Source organism: Caretta caretta, chromosome 9 (assembly GCF_965140235.1).
Source record: "Caretta caretta isolate rCarCar2 chromosome 9, rCarCar1.hap1, whole genome shotgun sequence".
NCBI classification, from domain to species: Eukaryota; Metazoa; Chordata; order Testudines; family Cheloniidae; genus Caretta; species Caretta caretta.
In genome coordinates this window covers 67,487,737-67,505,304 of record NC_134214.1, presented here as the reverse complement: position 1 = coordinate 67,505,304, position 17,568 = coordinate 67,487,737, and the positions used below count along the sequence as shown (strand labels likewise).

General features: G+C 41.7%; 1 protein-coding gene across 5 annotated transcripts in view; it reads left to right on the top strand.

The window, feature by feature from the left end:
* DIAPH2 (diaphanous related formin 2) overlaps positions 1–17,568 on the top strand; it is an 838,844-nt gene that overhangs the window by 65,056 nt on the left and 756,220 nt on the right. For 4 of the 5 annotated variants that reach the window (XM_075132420.1, XM_075132418.1, XM_075132421.1 and 1 more), the window contains one exon: positions 2,876–2,896. The exons of the other annotated variant lie outside the window; for it this stretch is intronic. In XM_075132420.1, the coding sequence (XP_074988521.1) occupies positions 2,876–2,896 (21 nt within the window). The remainder of the gene's footprint in view (positions 1–2,875; positions 2,897–17,568) is intronic. 5 annotated transcript variants of the gene reach the window in all.

Genomic DNA, 17,568 nt, shown 5'->3' with positions numbered 1-17,568 from the left:
ACTGCTTAGGTGATCCCTGGTTCTTGTGTTATGTGAAGGGGTAGATAACACTTCTTTATTCACTTTTTCTACATCATTTATGATGTGTAGAGATCTCTGTCAGGTCCCCCACTTCCTCATCTTTTCTAAGATGAACATGGTCAGTTTCTCTAATCTCACCTCCAAGTTCTTCCATATCCCTCATCATTTTTATTGCCTTTCTCTGTACCTTTTCCTATTCCAGTTCATCTTTTTTGAGATGAGCCGACCAGCACTGCATTCAGTATTCCAGGTCTTGAAGTACTATTGATTTATACAGCAGCATGGTGATATTTTCTGTCTTATTTTCTATCCCTTTTCTAATGGTTTCTAACATTTGGATAGCTTTTTTGACTGCTGCTGCATGTTGAGCGGATGTTTTCAGATAACTGTCCACAAAGACTCTAAGATCTTTCTTGAGTGATAACAGATATTTAGACCCCATCATTTTTATGTATGGTTAGGATTATATTTTTGAAATGTGGATTACTTTGCCCTTATCACTATTGAATTTCATTTTGTTGCCCAGTCACTCAGTTTTGCCAGATACCTTTGTAACTCTTCACAGTCAGCTTTAGAATTAACTGTCTTGAGTAACTTTGTTTTGTCTGCGAACTTTGCCACCTCGTTGTTTATCCCCTTTTTCAGATGATTTGTGAACATGTTGAACAGCACCGGTTGACAGTACAGAGACAGGGGCTCCTACTATTACATCTTCACTGTGAAAACTATTTATTCATACTCTTTATTTCCTATCTTTTAATCAGTTAGTGATTCTTGAGAAGACCTTTGCTCTGGTCCCATGAGGGCTGACTTTGCTGAGGAGCTTTTGGGGATGGACCTTTTTGAAGGCTTTGTCCAAGTATATTCTATCCACTGGATCACCCTTGTTCACATGGGTGTTTGACCACCTTCAAAGAATTGTAATAGATTAGCGAGGCATGATTTATTTTCACAAAAGCAATATTGGCACATCGTGTTACTTCTGAGGGAATTCTGCATCCAAATTAAAAATCTGCACAATATTTTAAAATTCTGCCTATTTTATTTGTCAGAATAACACAAAATAATCATGCCAGTTTCATTTATTTTGGTAATTTATTTCAAATACCTGTCAGCATTTATGTCTGTAACAATACAGGCACACAAAAATTCTCCCAGGAGTAGAGAGTAAAAGAAACGCCTACAACAACCCAATTCCTGTTTCTCTGCCCCCAGAGCACAGCTGTGCCCTCCTCCCCCATCCCATACCCCCTACTTCCCAGAGCCCAGGGATCCAGAGACAGAAACAGCCTTGTGCTGGGTCCTGAGCTTGTATGGAGTTTTCGGCACGCCATCTCCTTCCTTTAGGGCATGCTGGGAATTGCAGGTGCCTGGACCCCCTCCCCCCCGGACAATATCTTCTGTTTGTGAGCTGGACTCTGCTGGGACCAGTGGCCTTTAGTGGTGGCCAGAAGCTCCGTAGCCCGTTTCTGTGGGCAGGAGGAAAGGAAATTCTGCTCTCAGAACATTCATTTCTGCATCAGTTCTGCGTTGCGCAGTGGCACAGAATTCCTACAGGAGTAATTGTGCACATTTGTCTGATAATTCTGGTCTTTACTGTAGTTTCAGCCAATCTGTCTAGTATTGAAGTTTGGCTTACTGGTCTGTAATTTCCAGGATCAATGCACAGCAGTGAGAAGACGGCCAGATTTGAGTGGTCAGAGGTAATTGCATTCAAGAGATTACAAATATTTACTGTTGCTCCCTGGTTAGGCTGAAAAGATCTTACCTTGCTTAGTTTACATAAGACTAAATCTAGAGAAGTTGAGTGAACAGTTTTGTCATTTTAATTCAATTTGCTGTCTGTCCGTAGTCTTTCAACACTATAGTTGTGTAGGTAACTTCAGGGAGATCTAAGACAACGAAACTCAGTAACCTGTAAGAGGCAGAACAAAATGGTAAGGAGTGTCTGGACCATACACCCCTTGACCACTTGGATCTCAGTCAATGGGCATAGACAAAGGGTCCTTTCCCAGGAAGTTGGATTGCTTATCATGCTGCAGCAGGTGAGGAGAGAAGTTGGGGTCTGTTGATTCTAAAGGCAAAACCATCTGGTGGTAATGAACCAAGCAGATATACATGGTTTTTCTGTGGATTAAGTGTTATGTGCAAATCCAGCTACCTGTTAATCTAGGTGCACGCTTGCTGTTAAATGCAGTGATGGCACAATGAAAAAGAATGGCTTCTAAAAACACAAATTCTGGATTATGTGGTTTTGTCACTTTTGGAAAAACATCCATACTGAATATTTGAACAAAAATGTGATGTGAGGACTTCATGAAAATACTAAAATGAGACTTTCAGCCAGAAGCTACATTAGTGAGCTTATGAAAATTGAATTAAAGAAATGTTCCCTCTTAAATGCAGTAAAAGCCCCTTTCAGGTAAAAAACATTTGCTGTAGTACAAAGGTAAAATGTATATTAATATGCTATTAAAGGAGTATTCACTTTGTAGTTCTTCTCTACATCTGTTAAAATGTCTAGTGCCTGATACCTTAACACTTTTTTCAATCTTTTAATACTTGATGTGAAGATATCAAACTAGACTGCTCTTCAGCTGGTAATGAAATATATAAAATATTGGTAATTGAACATGAGTAACCATCTCAACTATTTTTTTCCACCACAGAATGAGAATATGCTAGTTATGATGTGTTAATTCTTAGACTTTTTGATAAATTAAGTATTAAAAGAGTTTAATTCACTAATAAACATTTGACTACTTCTGTGAAATGCTACAACCTACTAATAACTTTGCTATGTTTTTTGTTTTTTTTCACACTATAACCATTCTTCGCTGACCACTGCATGCAGATAGTTGGAAGTAAAGTTGCGGTGAGTACAAATATGGTAGTGTTTTTCCTAAGTACATTTATATTGTAGAATTTAGGCTTAAAATTGAGTTATTTCATCATATTTTATGCACCCTTAACACATGCCAGATGGTTCTTGTTTTATCATATTATCAGCTTAATAGTTTAGGGGAAAAAGTTGTAAGAAATTATTAATTTACTGTGAACTCTCAATCTGATTCAAAGCCTGTTTAATTCATTGGGAGTCTTACTGTTGACAACAGACTTTGAACCAGGCCTTCTATATGCAGGTGAGGCAGGTTTTGCTTTTTACAGCAAAAGTAATACTTGATTCATAGTTAAGAAATTCAGTTGGTCTTGAGCTTATTGTGTCTCATGTAGACCTTGGTATTCGCCAGTGGCGCATAGTCCAGTACAAACAAATCTGCTTTAGGATATCACTTGGAGCTATGAGAAACTTAGAGTAATCATGCAGATTTCAAGCATGACATGAGGCCTTCCAGGAAATATGGTTTTAATGTTTCATTGGGAGCGTCTTCTGTTTTGACTTTTGTCAAAACAAGAAGTTCACTTTTGTCACTTAGTGTGTGTTAACACCTCATTGCTTTGCCAATAAAGTCATTATATATATGAAGTCTGTCGTGGCTGGATTAGCATTAGTGAGGTCAAAAGTATTGTGGAATAGAAGAAAGCAAATCTAATGTTGAACTCGAACTCACATGTAAAATTGAGATGCAGCGATGACATAATATGGATTTTTGTGGAAAAAGTAAAGTCTGAGATTGAATCAGTGTCATTGACCCTAGATGCACAGTCAGCACCTCTATATGGTTTACTAAACAAATACATTATTTTGTTGTGGGAATAGACTCCGGAAGTGAGGATAGTTTGGCAAAAGAGTGTTTTTTCAAATTTTTTTAAGTACAGTGTAATTAAAAACGTACATTTTAAATGACAGCCTGGAGCCAGGATATCTCTTGATGTAACTATGGTAGCGTCGTTTCAAGAAGACATTAAACTAAACACTCATCTGAAAAGTTATTTAGAAGTCTGCTGCAGTGTTTCTGTTTGAATTACTTCAGTGATTCCTTTGCTGTGTAGTCTTGTGTTATGAACCATAAATTTCAAGTTTTTGTTTTATAAGGTCTAATAATTGGTGCATCAGCATTTTACATGTTCAAAGGCCATTTGAGATATGCAAGTGTTATAAATGACACGGCTGCTGGTTTGGCCTCATTCAGAATAGAAGCTAAAAAGTTTGTCTACTTGCTGTGCTCTTTGGCTTGTAAATAGCGTTATTTCAAATGCTTCTTCGGATGTGATATCAGAGTAGTGATATAGCAGTCTGTGTATTATAAGGTATTTCCATTCTGGGGAAAATGAGTGAAATGGCCAATCCTACTTAATTTTTCTGTTTATGCTGTGGAACAGGGATGGGCAAACTGCAGCCCGGATCTGGACCATCAGGGCTTTGGCTCCGGCCCGCAGGATTGCCCTCCCGTGGTGCCACAGGCCCCGTGCCACTCTCACAAGCGGCCAGCACCATGTCCCGGGGACCCAGGGGGAGTGGGAGGGCGCAGGCGCAGAGGGCTCAGTGCTTTGCCCTTGCCTCCAGGCACTGCCCCCTGCAGCTCCCATTGGCTGGGAACGCGGAACAGTGGCCAGTGGGAGCTTCGGGGGAGGTACTTGGAGGCATGGCAAGGGGAGCATGTGGAGCCCTGTGACCCCCACTTCCCCCAGGGGCCACGCAGGGATGCTTCCCAGAGCAGTGCGGCATGGGGCCAGGGCAGGCAGGCAGGGAGCCTGCCCTGGCCCCGGTGTGTGTCGCTGCCACCCCGGAGCCGCTTTGGGAAAGTGGTGCCAGGCTGCAGCCCAGACCTGTCCTGACCTTGCTCCCCAACTCCCTGCCCTAAGCCCCCTGCCTGCACCTTGCACCCCTGCTGCACCCCTGCCCTAAGCCCCCTGCCTGCACCTCACACCCCTGCTGCACCCCAATCCCCTTCCCTGAGCCCCCTCATACACCCTGCCTCCTTCCTCTGCCCCAATCCCTTGCCCTGAGCCTGTTCCTGCACACCACACCCCACAGTCCTTCCCTCACCCTAACCCCCTGCCCCGGCCTTGCATACAATTTCTCCACCCTCGGCCCAAAAAGTTTGCCCATCCCTGTGTAAAAACTGGGAAAGGGGACAACACAAACAAATTCTTTCCATGTGTGAATTAATCTAAAGGCAGTCCTGAGAGAATATAATTTAAGGAAGGGAAACTGGTAGCATTCCTAATAAAATGAGGAAAATCCCGAGGATTCTAGGAAGTAGCTTTGAAGATTGTATAACAAATACGTCAAGCCTTGAAAGAGGAGTAGAATTGCTAAAAGACAGCCGCCCCCCGAAGCGCTCAAACCAAACCATTGCACATTTCTCTTCTCTTGATTGTTTGTTTCTTGAAGGTTACAACAATGCACTTTTGTTTAGTGTAACATTGGTAAATAATACAATCCTCAGGTCTCTCTTGAATAGGATGTTACCATGTTGGAGTGAGCATCTTTTCACTGCTCATGACATCTTTTTGGTGACTTTATTAAGTTGAGTGACATCTGTGATTACACATGTAACGAACCAGCATGTCTATCAAATATTCTTAATCAAAACAGTGGGCAGGTGTGCTGAGTCTTTAGCAGGTGAGTGTACTTTGATATTCATGAAATGGTAATCAGATTTCTAAATATCTATGTGTCCTTGACTATTTTGCTGAGCACATAATTGGTCCATTAATTTTTCCCTAACAGCTCCCCATATTATCATATCAAGCTATAAACTTTTTAAACAAAATTTTGGTATAAAATAGTTTGGTTATCAACACTTTATAAAACCTCTTTCTGCCCCATGTTGGTCACACTCCAACAGGTGATAATGTCAGGAGCTGCCTGGGTGATATTCGATCTGTTAAAAAGCCCATTGTTCTCTCATGAAATAGGAACCTATCCATACATATGTAATCTTTTCTGAAAAGATTACAATATAGTCATGTTAAAATTTGAAGGGACACAGTTTGTCAGAGAAATCATGCTTTGCTGTACTGAATGATTTCAGCTTTTAGGAAATGTTTGTTAGTAAATTTTCTTTTAATATAGGCAATGTCAGATACGAGAGAAAATAATGGAACTAGTATACAAGGTTGAGGTTCTGTAATAAACTAATTTTATATTAGGTAGCACATTGTAAACCTTACTGCTTGTCTTGATTTATTTGGCAGTATTTTCTTATACTTTAGTTGCTGAAAGCAGAGTATTGTAGCCTTTCTTTTAGAATATTTCTTTTTTTTTCTATTAATACCGCAATAAAACAGCCAAGCAGGAGGAACTATAGGTGCTGCTTGCCTTTTTTTGTGTATTTGTATAAGCACGAGTACCAATTTCTTAAAGCATTGCTGTTCATGTAATGAATTTACAGATATAAAACTTAGATGTCATGCTGGTGAATTCATCGTACAAGCCATGAGGTAGAACTCTTGAAGAGAGGTTATTAGTTGCAGGTAATTTAAATCTCAGTAGTTACCAAGAAGTGGTTTTGGGACTAATATTTCTTGAAACCTTCCAAGTTAGTATGATTTTTAGTTGATGGGAATGATCTGTATAAAGAAGTTTAATGTTTCAGGTGAGGAGATGAAAATGTAAAGAATAATTTATTGAAACTTATGAAAAAAATTTAAATTTATCTACAACTTTTACCTGACCAAAAAGTTAAACTTGACTCATAAAAAAGGGAAAAATAGCATAGCAGATGTGGAGGAAAGCAGTTTTGGAGGAAAACCCATTTCCTGCTATAAATTTAAAGGGGGGAAAAGCAAAACTCAGAGCCTGAAGATTTTGACAGTCAACTGAACACACAACTTCCAAGCATGGTGCCACATTGAATTGTACTGTTCTTGAATTTAAGAAGATTAAAAGTAGCTTTGAAAATACCTGTAACCAACCCTTTGCTTTCAAATGATAATCACTTGAATAAATAAAATATCTAAAAGAATTCAGTATGTATTTTAACTTTTGTTTGGATGCTAATCAACTTTCAAAGGTTTTACTTATCTTATTATTTTTCAGTTATATACATATATATAACTCATTTGTTTCCTCATTGTTTATGCGGGTCCAGTAAAAATGAACAATATTTTTGGAACAAACAGAACTGAAGAAACAAAAATAAAAAAACAAAAATCTTGTCCTGCTATCAGGAATCTAAATGAGTTAAGGTCAGATGAGATCTTTGATCAAATATTATTTTAGACAGAAATTTAATCAAGAATGAATACAGTAAAATTAATTGAAACTGCTGTTTTTCATAATTGAATTGAAGTTCACCTGCTAAAAAAGTAATGTCTGAAAGAGATGGTATTCTTTACCTTTTTGTTACCTGAGTAATTAGCTGCAGATTGATTTGATAGGGTGTTCTCAGATGATATCAAATAGTTGGAAATAAGACTTCATAGACTTACAGTTTTAAACCTTGAGATGAAGTCACATGCAGTTCAATGGGGGTGAGTTTGGAAAGATCTTGATGACCCTGGTCAATTTTCTGACTTAAGAATAATTTTAAAGTTGCATAGTAAAGCTATAAGTAACCACACTAAGAGTTGAAAGGTTGGATGAAAAATATTCTTGAAAGTTGACAAGACTTCTGTATGGTGTGACAGGGTCAGGCCAGATGGCTACAGGAGCATAATAGAAGGCAGATATATTAGCCTCAGGCTAAGTAGGTCCCTTTTCCCTGGGTAAGGTAACAGGAAAGGTTCCAGAACAATCAGGAACTTTCTGGAAAAAATTAAGGCAGACAGGCTGATTAGAACACCTGCAGCCAATCAAGAAGCTGCCAGAATCAATTAAGACAGGCAGGCTAACCAGGGCACCTGGGTTTAAAAAAGGAGCTCACTTCAGTTTGTGGTGTGCGTGTGAGGAGCTGGGAGCAAGAGGCGCAAGAAGCTGAGAGTGAGAAGGCATACTACTGGAAGACTGAAAAGTACAAGCAGTATCAGACATCAGGAGGAAGGTCCTGTGGTGAGAATAAAGAAGGTGTTGGGAGGAGGCCATGGGGAAGTAGCCCAGGGAGTTGTAGCTGTCACGCAGCTGTTACAGGAGCCACTGTAGATAGCTGCAATCCACAGGGCCCTGAGCTGGAACCCGGAGTAGAGGGTGGGCCCGAGTTTCTCCCCCCTCCCTCCAACTCCCTACTTGATACCGGAGGAGTTGAACTGGACTCTGGGTTCCACCAGAGGGGAAGGTCTCTGGCCTGTTCCCCAATCCACTAGGTGGATCAGCAGAGACAGCGGGGATTATTGTTCTTCCTTTTTCCCATGCTGGCCAGTAGTGAGGCTAACTGAGTGAAAGGCAGATTGAGCCACGAAAGTGGCCAAACTGAGGGCTGCCGTGAACCTCTGAGGCAAGCAAATCCGCCAATAAGCGTAGGACCCACCAGTACAAAGGAGGAACTTTGTCACAAGTGGTGTGAGCAGTGGGATCTGGTGTGCACAGCATGGTGGAAGAAGGAGGGTGTTTGGGGAAGGAAAAAATGAGGGTGGGGGAGCGGGTTTATTTTTTTTCACCACAATGGAAGATGTAGTGCGGGCACTGATACAAGCCATGGTTGCCCAGCAGGAGGCTACCCATGTCCAGGCAGCTGCCCAACAGGAGACAGTGCGGCTGCAGTAGGAGACCAATCGCCTGTTGATGGACCAGGCTGCTCAAGGCTGTACTATGTTGCGGGAACTGGTAAATCAAGTGAAGGCCGTTACGGAGATGAACCACGGCCATGATGGGACGAGGATCATATGGGCCAGCAACTGCCTGCAGAAAATGATGGGGGAGGATGACATAGAGGCATATCTCCTGGCCTTTGAGAGGACAGTCCTACGGGAGGCCTGGCCTCAAGATCGGTGGTCTGGCATCCTTGCCCCATTCCTGTGTGCGGAGGCCCAGAAGGCTGACTATGATTTGCCTTAAGAAGCTGCAGCAGACTCCCTCCAGCTGAAAGCAGAGATCCTGGCCAGATCTGGGGAACAACTGCAGTGCGGGCCCAGTGATATCATGAGTGGAGGCACCAGGAAAACAAAACCCTGTGGTCCCAATTATATGACCTCATCCATCTCACACGAAAGTGGTTGCGAACTGAGTCCCGGAGTCCGGAGAACATACTAGAGGTTCTGGTCATCGATCGATACATGAGGGGACTGCCACCAGATCTTGGTGCATAGCTAAGCCAGAACGAACCCTCCACCTATGATGAAGTTGTTGCACTGGTAGAGAGGCGAAGGACAGCAAGGGAGCTGACCCGACCAGTTAAGGAAGAGGTACCCCGGGTTAAACTAGCAGCACCAAGCCCTAGGGCTCGGGTGACTGGGTCACCAGGAGAGTCCAGGTGGAAAAAGAGAGGGGCTGAAGGCCCACCGGAAGCCACAAAGAGTCGGAGCACTGCGGGGGAAGAGGTTAGTGTTACACAGTGTTACAATGCCGAGGAGCCTATGCAGTGTAACCTGGGGAACTGGGCAGACCAATGCTCCCTAATCCACCTTGTTGGGGAGGTCTCACTACCCCACATATGTACACTGGACCAGTGAAACTAAATGGGGTAGAGACCATAGCACTGGTTGATTCGGGGAGTGCTATCACGCTTATCTCGGGGAAGCTCATGAAGTGTAGTCAGCTGCTGTGGGCTAAACGTACGGGGAAAACATGCATCCATGGGACAGTTTACTACCCCACCATCCCAGTAAAAATTGAAATGCAGGGGAAAGCTACTGAGGTAGCAGCAGGTGTAGTCCCTAAACTCCCATACCCGGTGTTCATAGGAAGGGACTTCCCAGGGTTTGGAGACTTACTCCCAGTAGAAAGATTGGAGAAAGAGGGGAACCCTGAAATTAGTGAGACATCCACAGTAGACTGTCAACCCCCAGTCTTCTCTGAAATATCCCCAGATTTGTTCTCCACTCCCAGACAGGGTAGAAAGATGAAAAGGGAAAGGAGGACAGCTAAGGCCTTGGGAACCCGAATACTGGCCCAAAGCCAGAGGGTCGCTCTCGTAGGTAGGCGGACCCGAGCAGCTGAACAGGAGGCCACCCAGGAGAGAGAAGCGCTCTATCTGACCCCCCCACCCTAATGCCTCTTAACCAGTAGAGGCAACAGAGACTGGCCCCCTAGAACTCGGGCAGATTAGCCTCGGAGAGGAAATTTTGGACGGGACCAGGCTGAAGACCCAAGGTACGACATCATTAGGAAGAAGGTGATAGAAGTAGATGGGGTTCCCGTAGAAGGGAAAACCCAGGGACAATGACCCTACTTCATAATGAAGAAGGATCTCTTATATTAGGTTGCAGCAGTACAGGGACAGAAGGTACAGCAGATCCTAGTACCTCAAAAACACTAGAACGCTGTATTAAGTCTTGCCCATAGTCATCTTGTTGAGGGGCATTTGCGGGTAGAGAAGACCCTGGCATGGGTCCTTCGACGGTTCCTCTGGCCTGGAGTACATGAAGTATGGAGGTACTGTGCATCCTGCCCAGAGTGTCAGCTGCGCAATCCCCGTTCCCACTTGAGGGCACCTTTAGTACCCCTTCCCATCATAGAGGTCGAGCGAATAGCCATGGACCTCGTGGGACTCCTGGAGAAGACTGCGCGGGGCCACCAATACAGACTTGTTGTTTTGGACTATGCTACTCGCTACCCAGAAGCTGTCCCTCTGTGGAACACAGCCTCTAAAATGATAGCCAAAGAGCTGGTGGGGATCTTTGCCCAAGTGGGGCTACCAGAGGAGATATTAACAGACCCCATTTATGTTGAAGCTAATGAAGGACCTCTGTACACTGCTCCACATACGTACCCTGAGGACTTCGGTCTATCATCCGCAGACCGATGGGCTGGTGGAAAGGTTTAGCCAAACCCTCAAGGCTATGATAAGGAAGGTGGTAAGTCAGGATGGGAAGGATTGGGACACCCTACTACCTTACCTTATGTTCGCCTTCTGGGAGGTACCTCAGGCCTCAACTGGGTTTTCCCCCTTTGAGTTATTATGTGGGCGCCACCCCTGTGGCATACTAGATATCGCCAAAGAGATCTGGGAAGAGGAACCCAATGGGGGGAGAAATGTAACAGAACATGTATTTCAGATGCGAGACCGGATAGCCCGGGTCACCCTTATTGTACGGGAACATTTGGAAAAGGCGCAGGAGGCCTAACAAATCCATTACAATCGCTAGGCAAAAGTCCAACCATTTCAACCAGGGGATCGGGTGATGGTGGTGGTACCTACAGCAGAAAACAAGCTTCTGGTCCAATGAAAGGGGCCCTATGAGGTGGTTGAACCTGTGGGGGAAGTAACCTGCAAGGTGTGGCAGCCAGGATGCTGAAAACAAGAACGGATTTATCACATTAACCTCTTGAAACCTTGGCACCAGCAAGAGGCATGTATAGTGGTCCAAGAGGCCCTGATCCAGGGAAATAACCTTCATGAGCAGCTCAGGATATCCCCATGTCTGACACTGAACCAGAATAAGGAGATAACTGAGATGATCAGCCGATACCAGGATGTGTTTTCAACCAAATCAGGTTGGACCACCGAAGCATATCCCCATATTGTCACAGACCCCGGGGCAAAGGTAACTTTAAGGTCCTACCAGGTCTCTTTGGCAAAAAGGGAGGAGATCAAGGTGGAGGTAAAAAGGAGGTTGGAACTGGGAGTCATAGAAGAGTCCCACAGTCAATGGTCGAGCCCAATTTGTGTTGGTGCCCAAACTCGATGGCACCACTAGGTTTTGTAATGACTTTCGCCGGCTAAACGAGAGATCCAAATTTGATGCATACTCCATATTGATGAGTTAGTTGACTGCCTGGGCAATGCCCGATTTTTGACCATCCTTGATTTACCAAAGCAAGCTTTTACTACTGGAAATTCTGCTGAGCACTAAGTAGTTCTCCATCTCCTAAGGATGGAAAAAACCAGGAACTAATTTGTTTTAAAACAACAATGCGTATTTGTTAAAGGCTTGCTTCATTAACTTTAAAGAGACTTTTTTCAGTAAACGTTTACTTTGCAAATCCTGAGGTCCACTTCTGAAAAAGGAATGTCTACAATTCATATATTTCTTATTTTGGTGAGCTAACAAATGGATTTCTCCCCAGCTTTTTCAAGTTGAATATTACATTTTCTGTCGCATTTTAACACAACCTGGTGAAGTGTAACTTTTGTCCTAACATCTGTCTCATTATCTTAACAAATTTTTAGCTATCAAAACATGTTATAACTACTGTAGTGCACCCACCACTGGGTGAAATGTCAGCTGTGCCATTCTGCATCAGCAATTTTTTGTATAACAGATTTGTGGCAGATCAGAGCATTTCTCCAGCTGACAATGCAAGGATGTGTTCAGGTAAGCAGAACACAGAAAACAAATTTAAAAACTTGCCAGGACACTTGGTTTGCATGGATTGTGAAAAGTGGGGCTTTGGATTGCAGCTTTCATATATTAGACGAATGAGGGATTGTAGCAGTTTGGCTCTCTAAAATCTTACTTGGGCACTCTTACTGTGTGCTTGGAGGAAAGAGACACCTACTGAACCACGAGTACCATCACTTCATGCTTGGGTTGCCAATTTTGGTTGAATGTATGCCTGGAGGTTTCATCACTGGACATAATCTTTAGTTAAAGATTAATCTTTAATTCATGGAGACTCCAGGATAACCCTGGAGGATTGGCAACCCTACTTCATGCTGAATCGGGACCTTCCTTTGATTGCTGATAAATGTATAGACCCAGGCCCTGTTTAGCTTCACTTAAAAAAAATAAAAAATAAAAATCCATTCTTTCCATAATTACCACTGATCAAATGGCAATATAGGACTGATAATATAGGTAATGTAGGACTGTTATAGCAGGGAAAGTACTTAATTTTTAAGATGACTATGCTTTTAGGAAGTTTCTTAACACTTTAGAGACTTCTTTAAAGTTCTAATATTACATTCAGGGCTACAGTATTGATTACAACCTGAGCTGCCCTGGCTAGCTTTCGAGCTTCCAAGATGATGATGTTGATCTCCTGGAAATGCTAAATAGTTTTGGGTCATGGTTACCCAAGAGTCCACCTTAGTTTGTGTCATGGTACTTCAGATGAGATGAGCAGAAGCTCCTAAAGCAGAGCTTCCTTGTAAAATATGTTTGGGGCTGTTGACAGGGTGTTCAGTTTGAAAGCTCCTTGGCTTTGGATCTTGTTTCACCTAGATTAACCTTCCAGATATGCTGCAGAGGTCTAGCTTTACTTAAAGCATTTGGGTGATATTTGAGGAATTTTAAGTTTTTCATTTTGTTTTAAAAATTTTAGTGGTTAGTAATAGTGCAGCTTAATGTGGGGTGAGCAGTTTAATTGTCAGAATGATGATGAAACTAAGTTAAACTGTTACGTCACCCAGAGTGTAGAGTACTTGAATTGGGGACATACTCCACAAATCTAAACAAGTAAAACTGACTGCAGAACAAGGGGTTTGAATGTAATTAATTTGGCAAATTTAACGGCTGCTACTCTGAAACCACTCTTTATTCAGAAAATCACTTCACTCTTTTTAAAATGTTCAGTGATTATTTGTGAGCATTGTATCTTCAAGGTGGAGGATTTGAGTAAACAATGGAACAAGATAAGAAATAAGTCACACCAGGATTGCCTTTGCCTCCCTTTTATCATGCCATATATATTCCAATTAGATAATGAAAGCATAGAACTTGATAATTTCATTTGGTAGCAAACCCAGTGCAACCAAATAGTTAATGACTATATGGGGGAAAGGGGAATTTTTCATGGAGGTAAACGTTTTTAAATTAAGGTAATGGAGTATTTTTGTTGTCTGCACTCGCTGTGACATATGCAGTGAAAACAACCATTCTGAAAGGCATTATGGAAATGAATGAAGCAAAAAATTGTATCTGTACAGCCTATTATAACATTTGATGCAAACCAAAAGCCACAACTTAAAACTGATGTACATATGTAATAGTTTTGTATAGGTAAACTAATTGCTTTTACATAGTATCAGACAGTAGGTATTCCTGATGCTTTAGATATAAGGAAACAGCCATTTTGCTGTGAATGGTGAACAATGACAGGAGGGGTTTTTTTGTTTTGTTTTTGAAGGTCCAAATGGCTGCAACTTTATATACCTCCTCGAAGCATCCTGTCCTGGCTGCTGTGAAGGGATGGCAATTTAACTTGAGAGCTACCACATGAGCCAACTCCTAGGTCACATACAAGTGCTTAGATTTCCATGAAATCCAAGTGTTGTTTGATGAAGCTTGGCTAATTAGCACAGCTGGTCTTTGATGTCTGGAGTAGCTCCCCCCTTTAGTTTTATCAGACGGGTAATGTCCCAGTCATATGTTGCCTGGATCAGCTGCCACAGAGGGTGCTAGCCTCAAACTTAACTGGCATACCAAGCACAGTAGTGCCATCTTGCTACAGGCATCATGTTCCTAACTAATGGTCAAAACTGGTTTTCAGATTACTTTAGGCTACCAGGAGCTTTTTAGTTTTGCCCCTTCTATGTTCCTCTCTACTATAGACCTTCTAATTTTAGGTGCTAAAGCCTGATGCTTTTTCTTTTAAATCATTACTCTGACTTTGGGAATACAAAAGAGAATTCTGATGCCATTTTATTCTTCATTTGCTTATCTTTAATGACGTGTAAAGAAGTGGGTAGAAAAGTACACATTTCATATAAAAAGTAGCATATATGTGTAATAATGTACAGATTCATAGTGTTTTGTTAAAGGAGTCCTGTTCCAACATTTCAATTCTTGTTTTTAAATGTGGTATTGTGCATGAAAGAGAATTCACCCTTTCCCCCGATGTAAGAGCATTGCTTATTTGTAGGCAGGTTGATTTTCATACTTTCCACAGCTGGCATGCTGAAGAATCAACATGCCTTGTTTCTAGACACCTATCTTTCATTTTCATACCTACATCAGTTGCTATAGGCATAACTGATTGGCTGGCTGGAAGTGTGGGCATATAAGCATGGCATATTATTTCTTCATGTTGACTTTATCCTGGAAATTCATTAGCAGAAAGCTAATGCTCCATGCTTGTGCTCTGCTGACCGAGGGAGTGTGAAAGAGATCCAGACTATCTCATGAACATGCAGTTTTTGCGCTACTATATTTTGCATCAGTACCGCAAAATGTCTAGGTCAAGTGAAGCTATTTATTGAAATAAAATAGAATAATTTCATTTTGACGAGTTGTATCTTGTTAGAAGTAGTAAGTATGGCTGATAACGAGAGTTAAAATGAAACAAAAGTAGAAACTTCATAATTTCTCTTAAAAGTACAAAAAAGGATTTATAGCAGGGGGTGCAGTCCCTGACACAATACCCAGTGCATACTAAATCCTATTAGATATAAGTCATGGGTGAAATGGGAATATGAAAAATGCCTAACCTATCTTTATTAGTCTCAGTTAGAGACTGTACAAAGCTAAGGAGCTTTAGGAGCTGCATATTAATCATAACCAGTCTTCTGTGATAAACCTATTTCTTGTAACTTATCAAAGCTGTTCAGAAGATTAGTCATTCCCTTTGGTTGAGGAACGTTTTGCATATTATTCTGGATTTGAAAACCATAGCTTTAAAAACTGATTAACAGATACTTCAATTCTAAAAGGTCTCCTTGAATTATACAGCTTAGACAGCTATTTTCCTGTAATGCCATCTCAACAGGGGGGTGGCTTCTTTGCCAAAACCTCTATATCGTTATTTTGTTGTGTAGAGAATAAGATATTCTAGGGAGCATTACTAGAGGCCAGACAAAAGAATCTTGCAGTATCAAGCAATCATTGAATCATACAGAAGTATTTCTTTATTAAATCTTTACTTTAAGCAACAGTTGGTGGATTCCAGCTCCTGTTTCAAGTCATTTTCAATTGCTCAACTCCTTTATCTCGGAGGGGAAAAAGAATTAGCTTAAGGGGCTGCATAAGTAGCTCATGTTAATGCTCATCATTACTAAAGATGTGAGACATGTATAATAGGAGTAATCTGGCAGCTCATTCTGATGCTTTAGCCTTAAAGAACTTGTACACGTTTGTGGTAATTCTGATAAAGTACAATGAAATAGGTGTTAAAAGCTTCTTATTGTCAGCTGATGGTGATGGGATTCATAGTGCTGTGAAATATTAGAAGTGCTGGGCTGCCCCATTTTGTGCTTCTGGAATTTGGATCCTGAGTTTTCGCTTTGAATCCTGACCTGTTACTTTGGGAAGGCTTTAAGGGGGCTGGGTGCATAGCCCTGGGTGCGCGGGGAAGGACAGCTCTACTTTCAACTTCATTAAATCCCCTGGGGATACCAGCCATTTGGTTTGTGGTGATTACTACTTAATGGTGTCTAGCTCTCCTCTAATGAAGAGGAGATAACTACGAAGTAAAGAATTGTAGAGTGTTGGCGGTTGGAAATAGAACATGGATAAATAAGGGATCCTGAGTTATCGGTCTCTTTCCCCCAAGTAAAATCTTTAGTGTTGAATTATTTTTTTCCAACACAAATGTTAAATGTTAACAGTGTAGCTACACAAATGAATAAATATATTTGTCTCTATGATTTGGTATGATCTGTCCTCACTAATTGTAATATGTGGGCCTGCTCCAAAGACATGAATGGTGTAATAACATACAGAAGGTAGAATGGAGGAATGAACTTGCACTCAGATGTTTGACTAGTTAGGTAACTTGCAACAACTACCCACTTTCTCCTCATACTTGACTAATTACTCTGATGCTTTAGCACTGGTGCTTTCAAAGTAAGTAAAAAGGACAGGATCTCTGCTATATAACTGGTTTCAGAGGAACAGCCGTGTTAGTCTGTATTCGCAAAAAGAAAAGGAGTACTTGTGGCACCTTAGAGACTAACCAATTTATTTGAGCATGAGCTTTCGTGAGAAGTGAGCTGTAGCTCACGAAAGCTCATGCTCAAATAAATTGGTTAGTCTCTAAGGTGCCACAAGTACTCCTTTTCTTTTTGCTATATAACTGACACCTTAAATTAGACTGGAAACAAAACTATGTCAAAAAATGATCCATGAGATGTATAAAAATGGAAGGGGAACGTTTCTGCTGGGGAACACGACTCTTCTGCATAAAAAAGAGATTGTGTGAACATTAGCTTTGCTGTATTTTTGTTTTTAGTGGTGCAGTATGGAAAGCTTTGAGAAATCCATGGGACTGCTAATGGTAGGTCTATGCTTGGAGCTAGGGGTGGAAGTGATTTCCAGCTTGAGGAGACATACTAATGCTAGGTCTGGTTGAGCTTGTGTACTACAAATAGAATATAGCCTCTGTAGTGGGCGTTGCCCCAAGTATGTGCCTGTGGTATTGGATGGGTACATAGTCGGGGTAGCTAACTTCTCCCACTGCTGTTGCTACACTCTAATTTTAGTGCACTAGCTCAGTCACAGCTAGCATGAGTGTTTCTCTTCAAGATGGAAACCTCAGCCCGAGCTCAAGGTGTAGCCATACTCAAGTGTCTCACTGGACACTCTTCTTTGATTTAATTGTTAGGCGTGAAGAGAGAACAGTGTGCCTTCTATAAGAAATCTAAGAAGAAGTGCATAGTACACTGCTGATAATTTGCAAATAGCTAGGTATATAAATGAAACAATACTTGGTCCAAGAAGTATGCT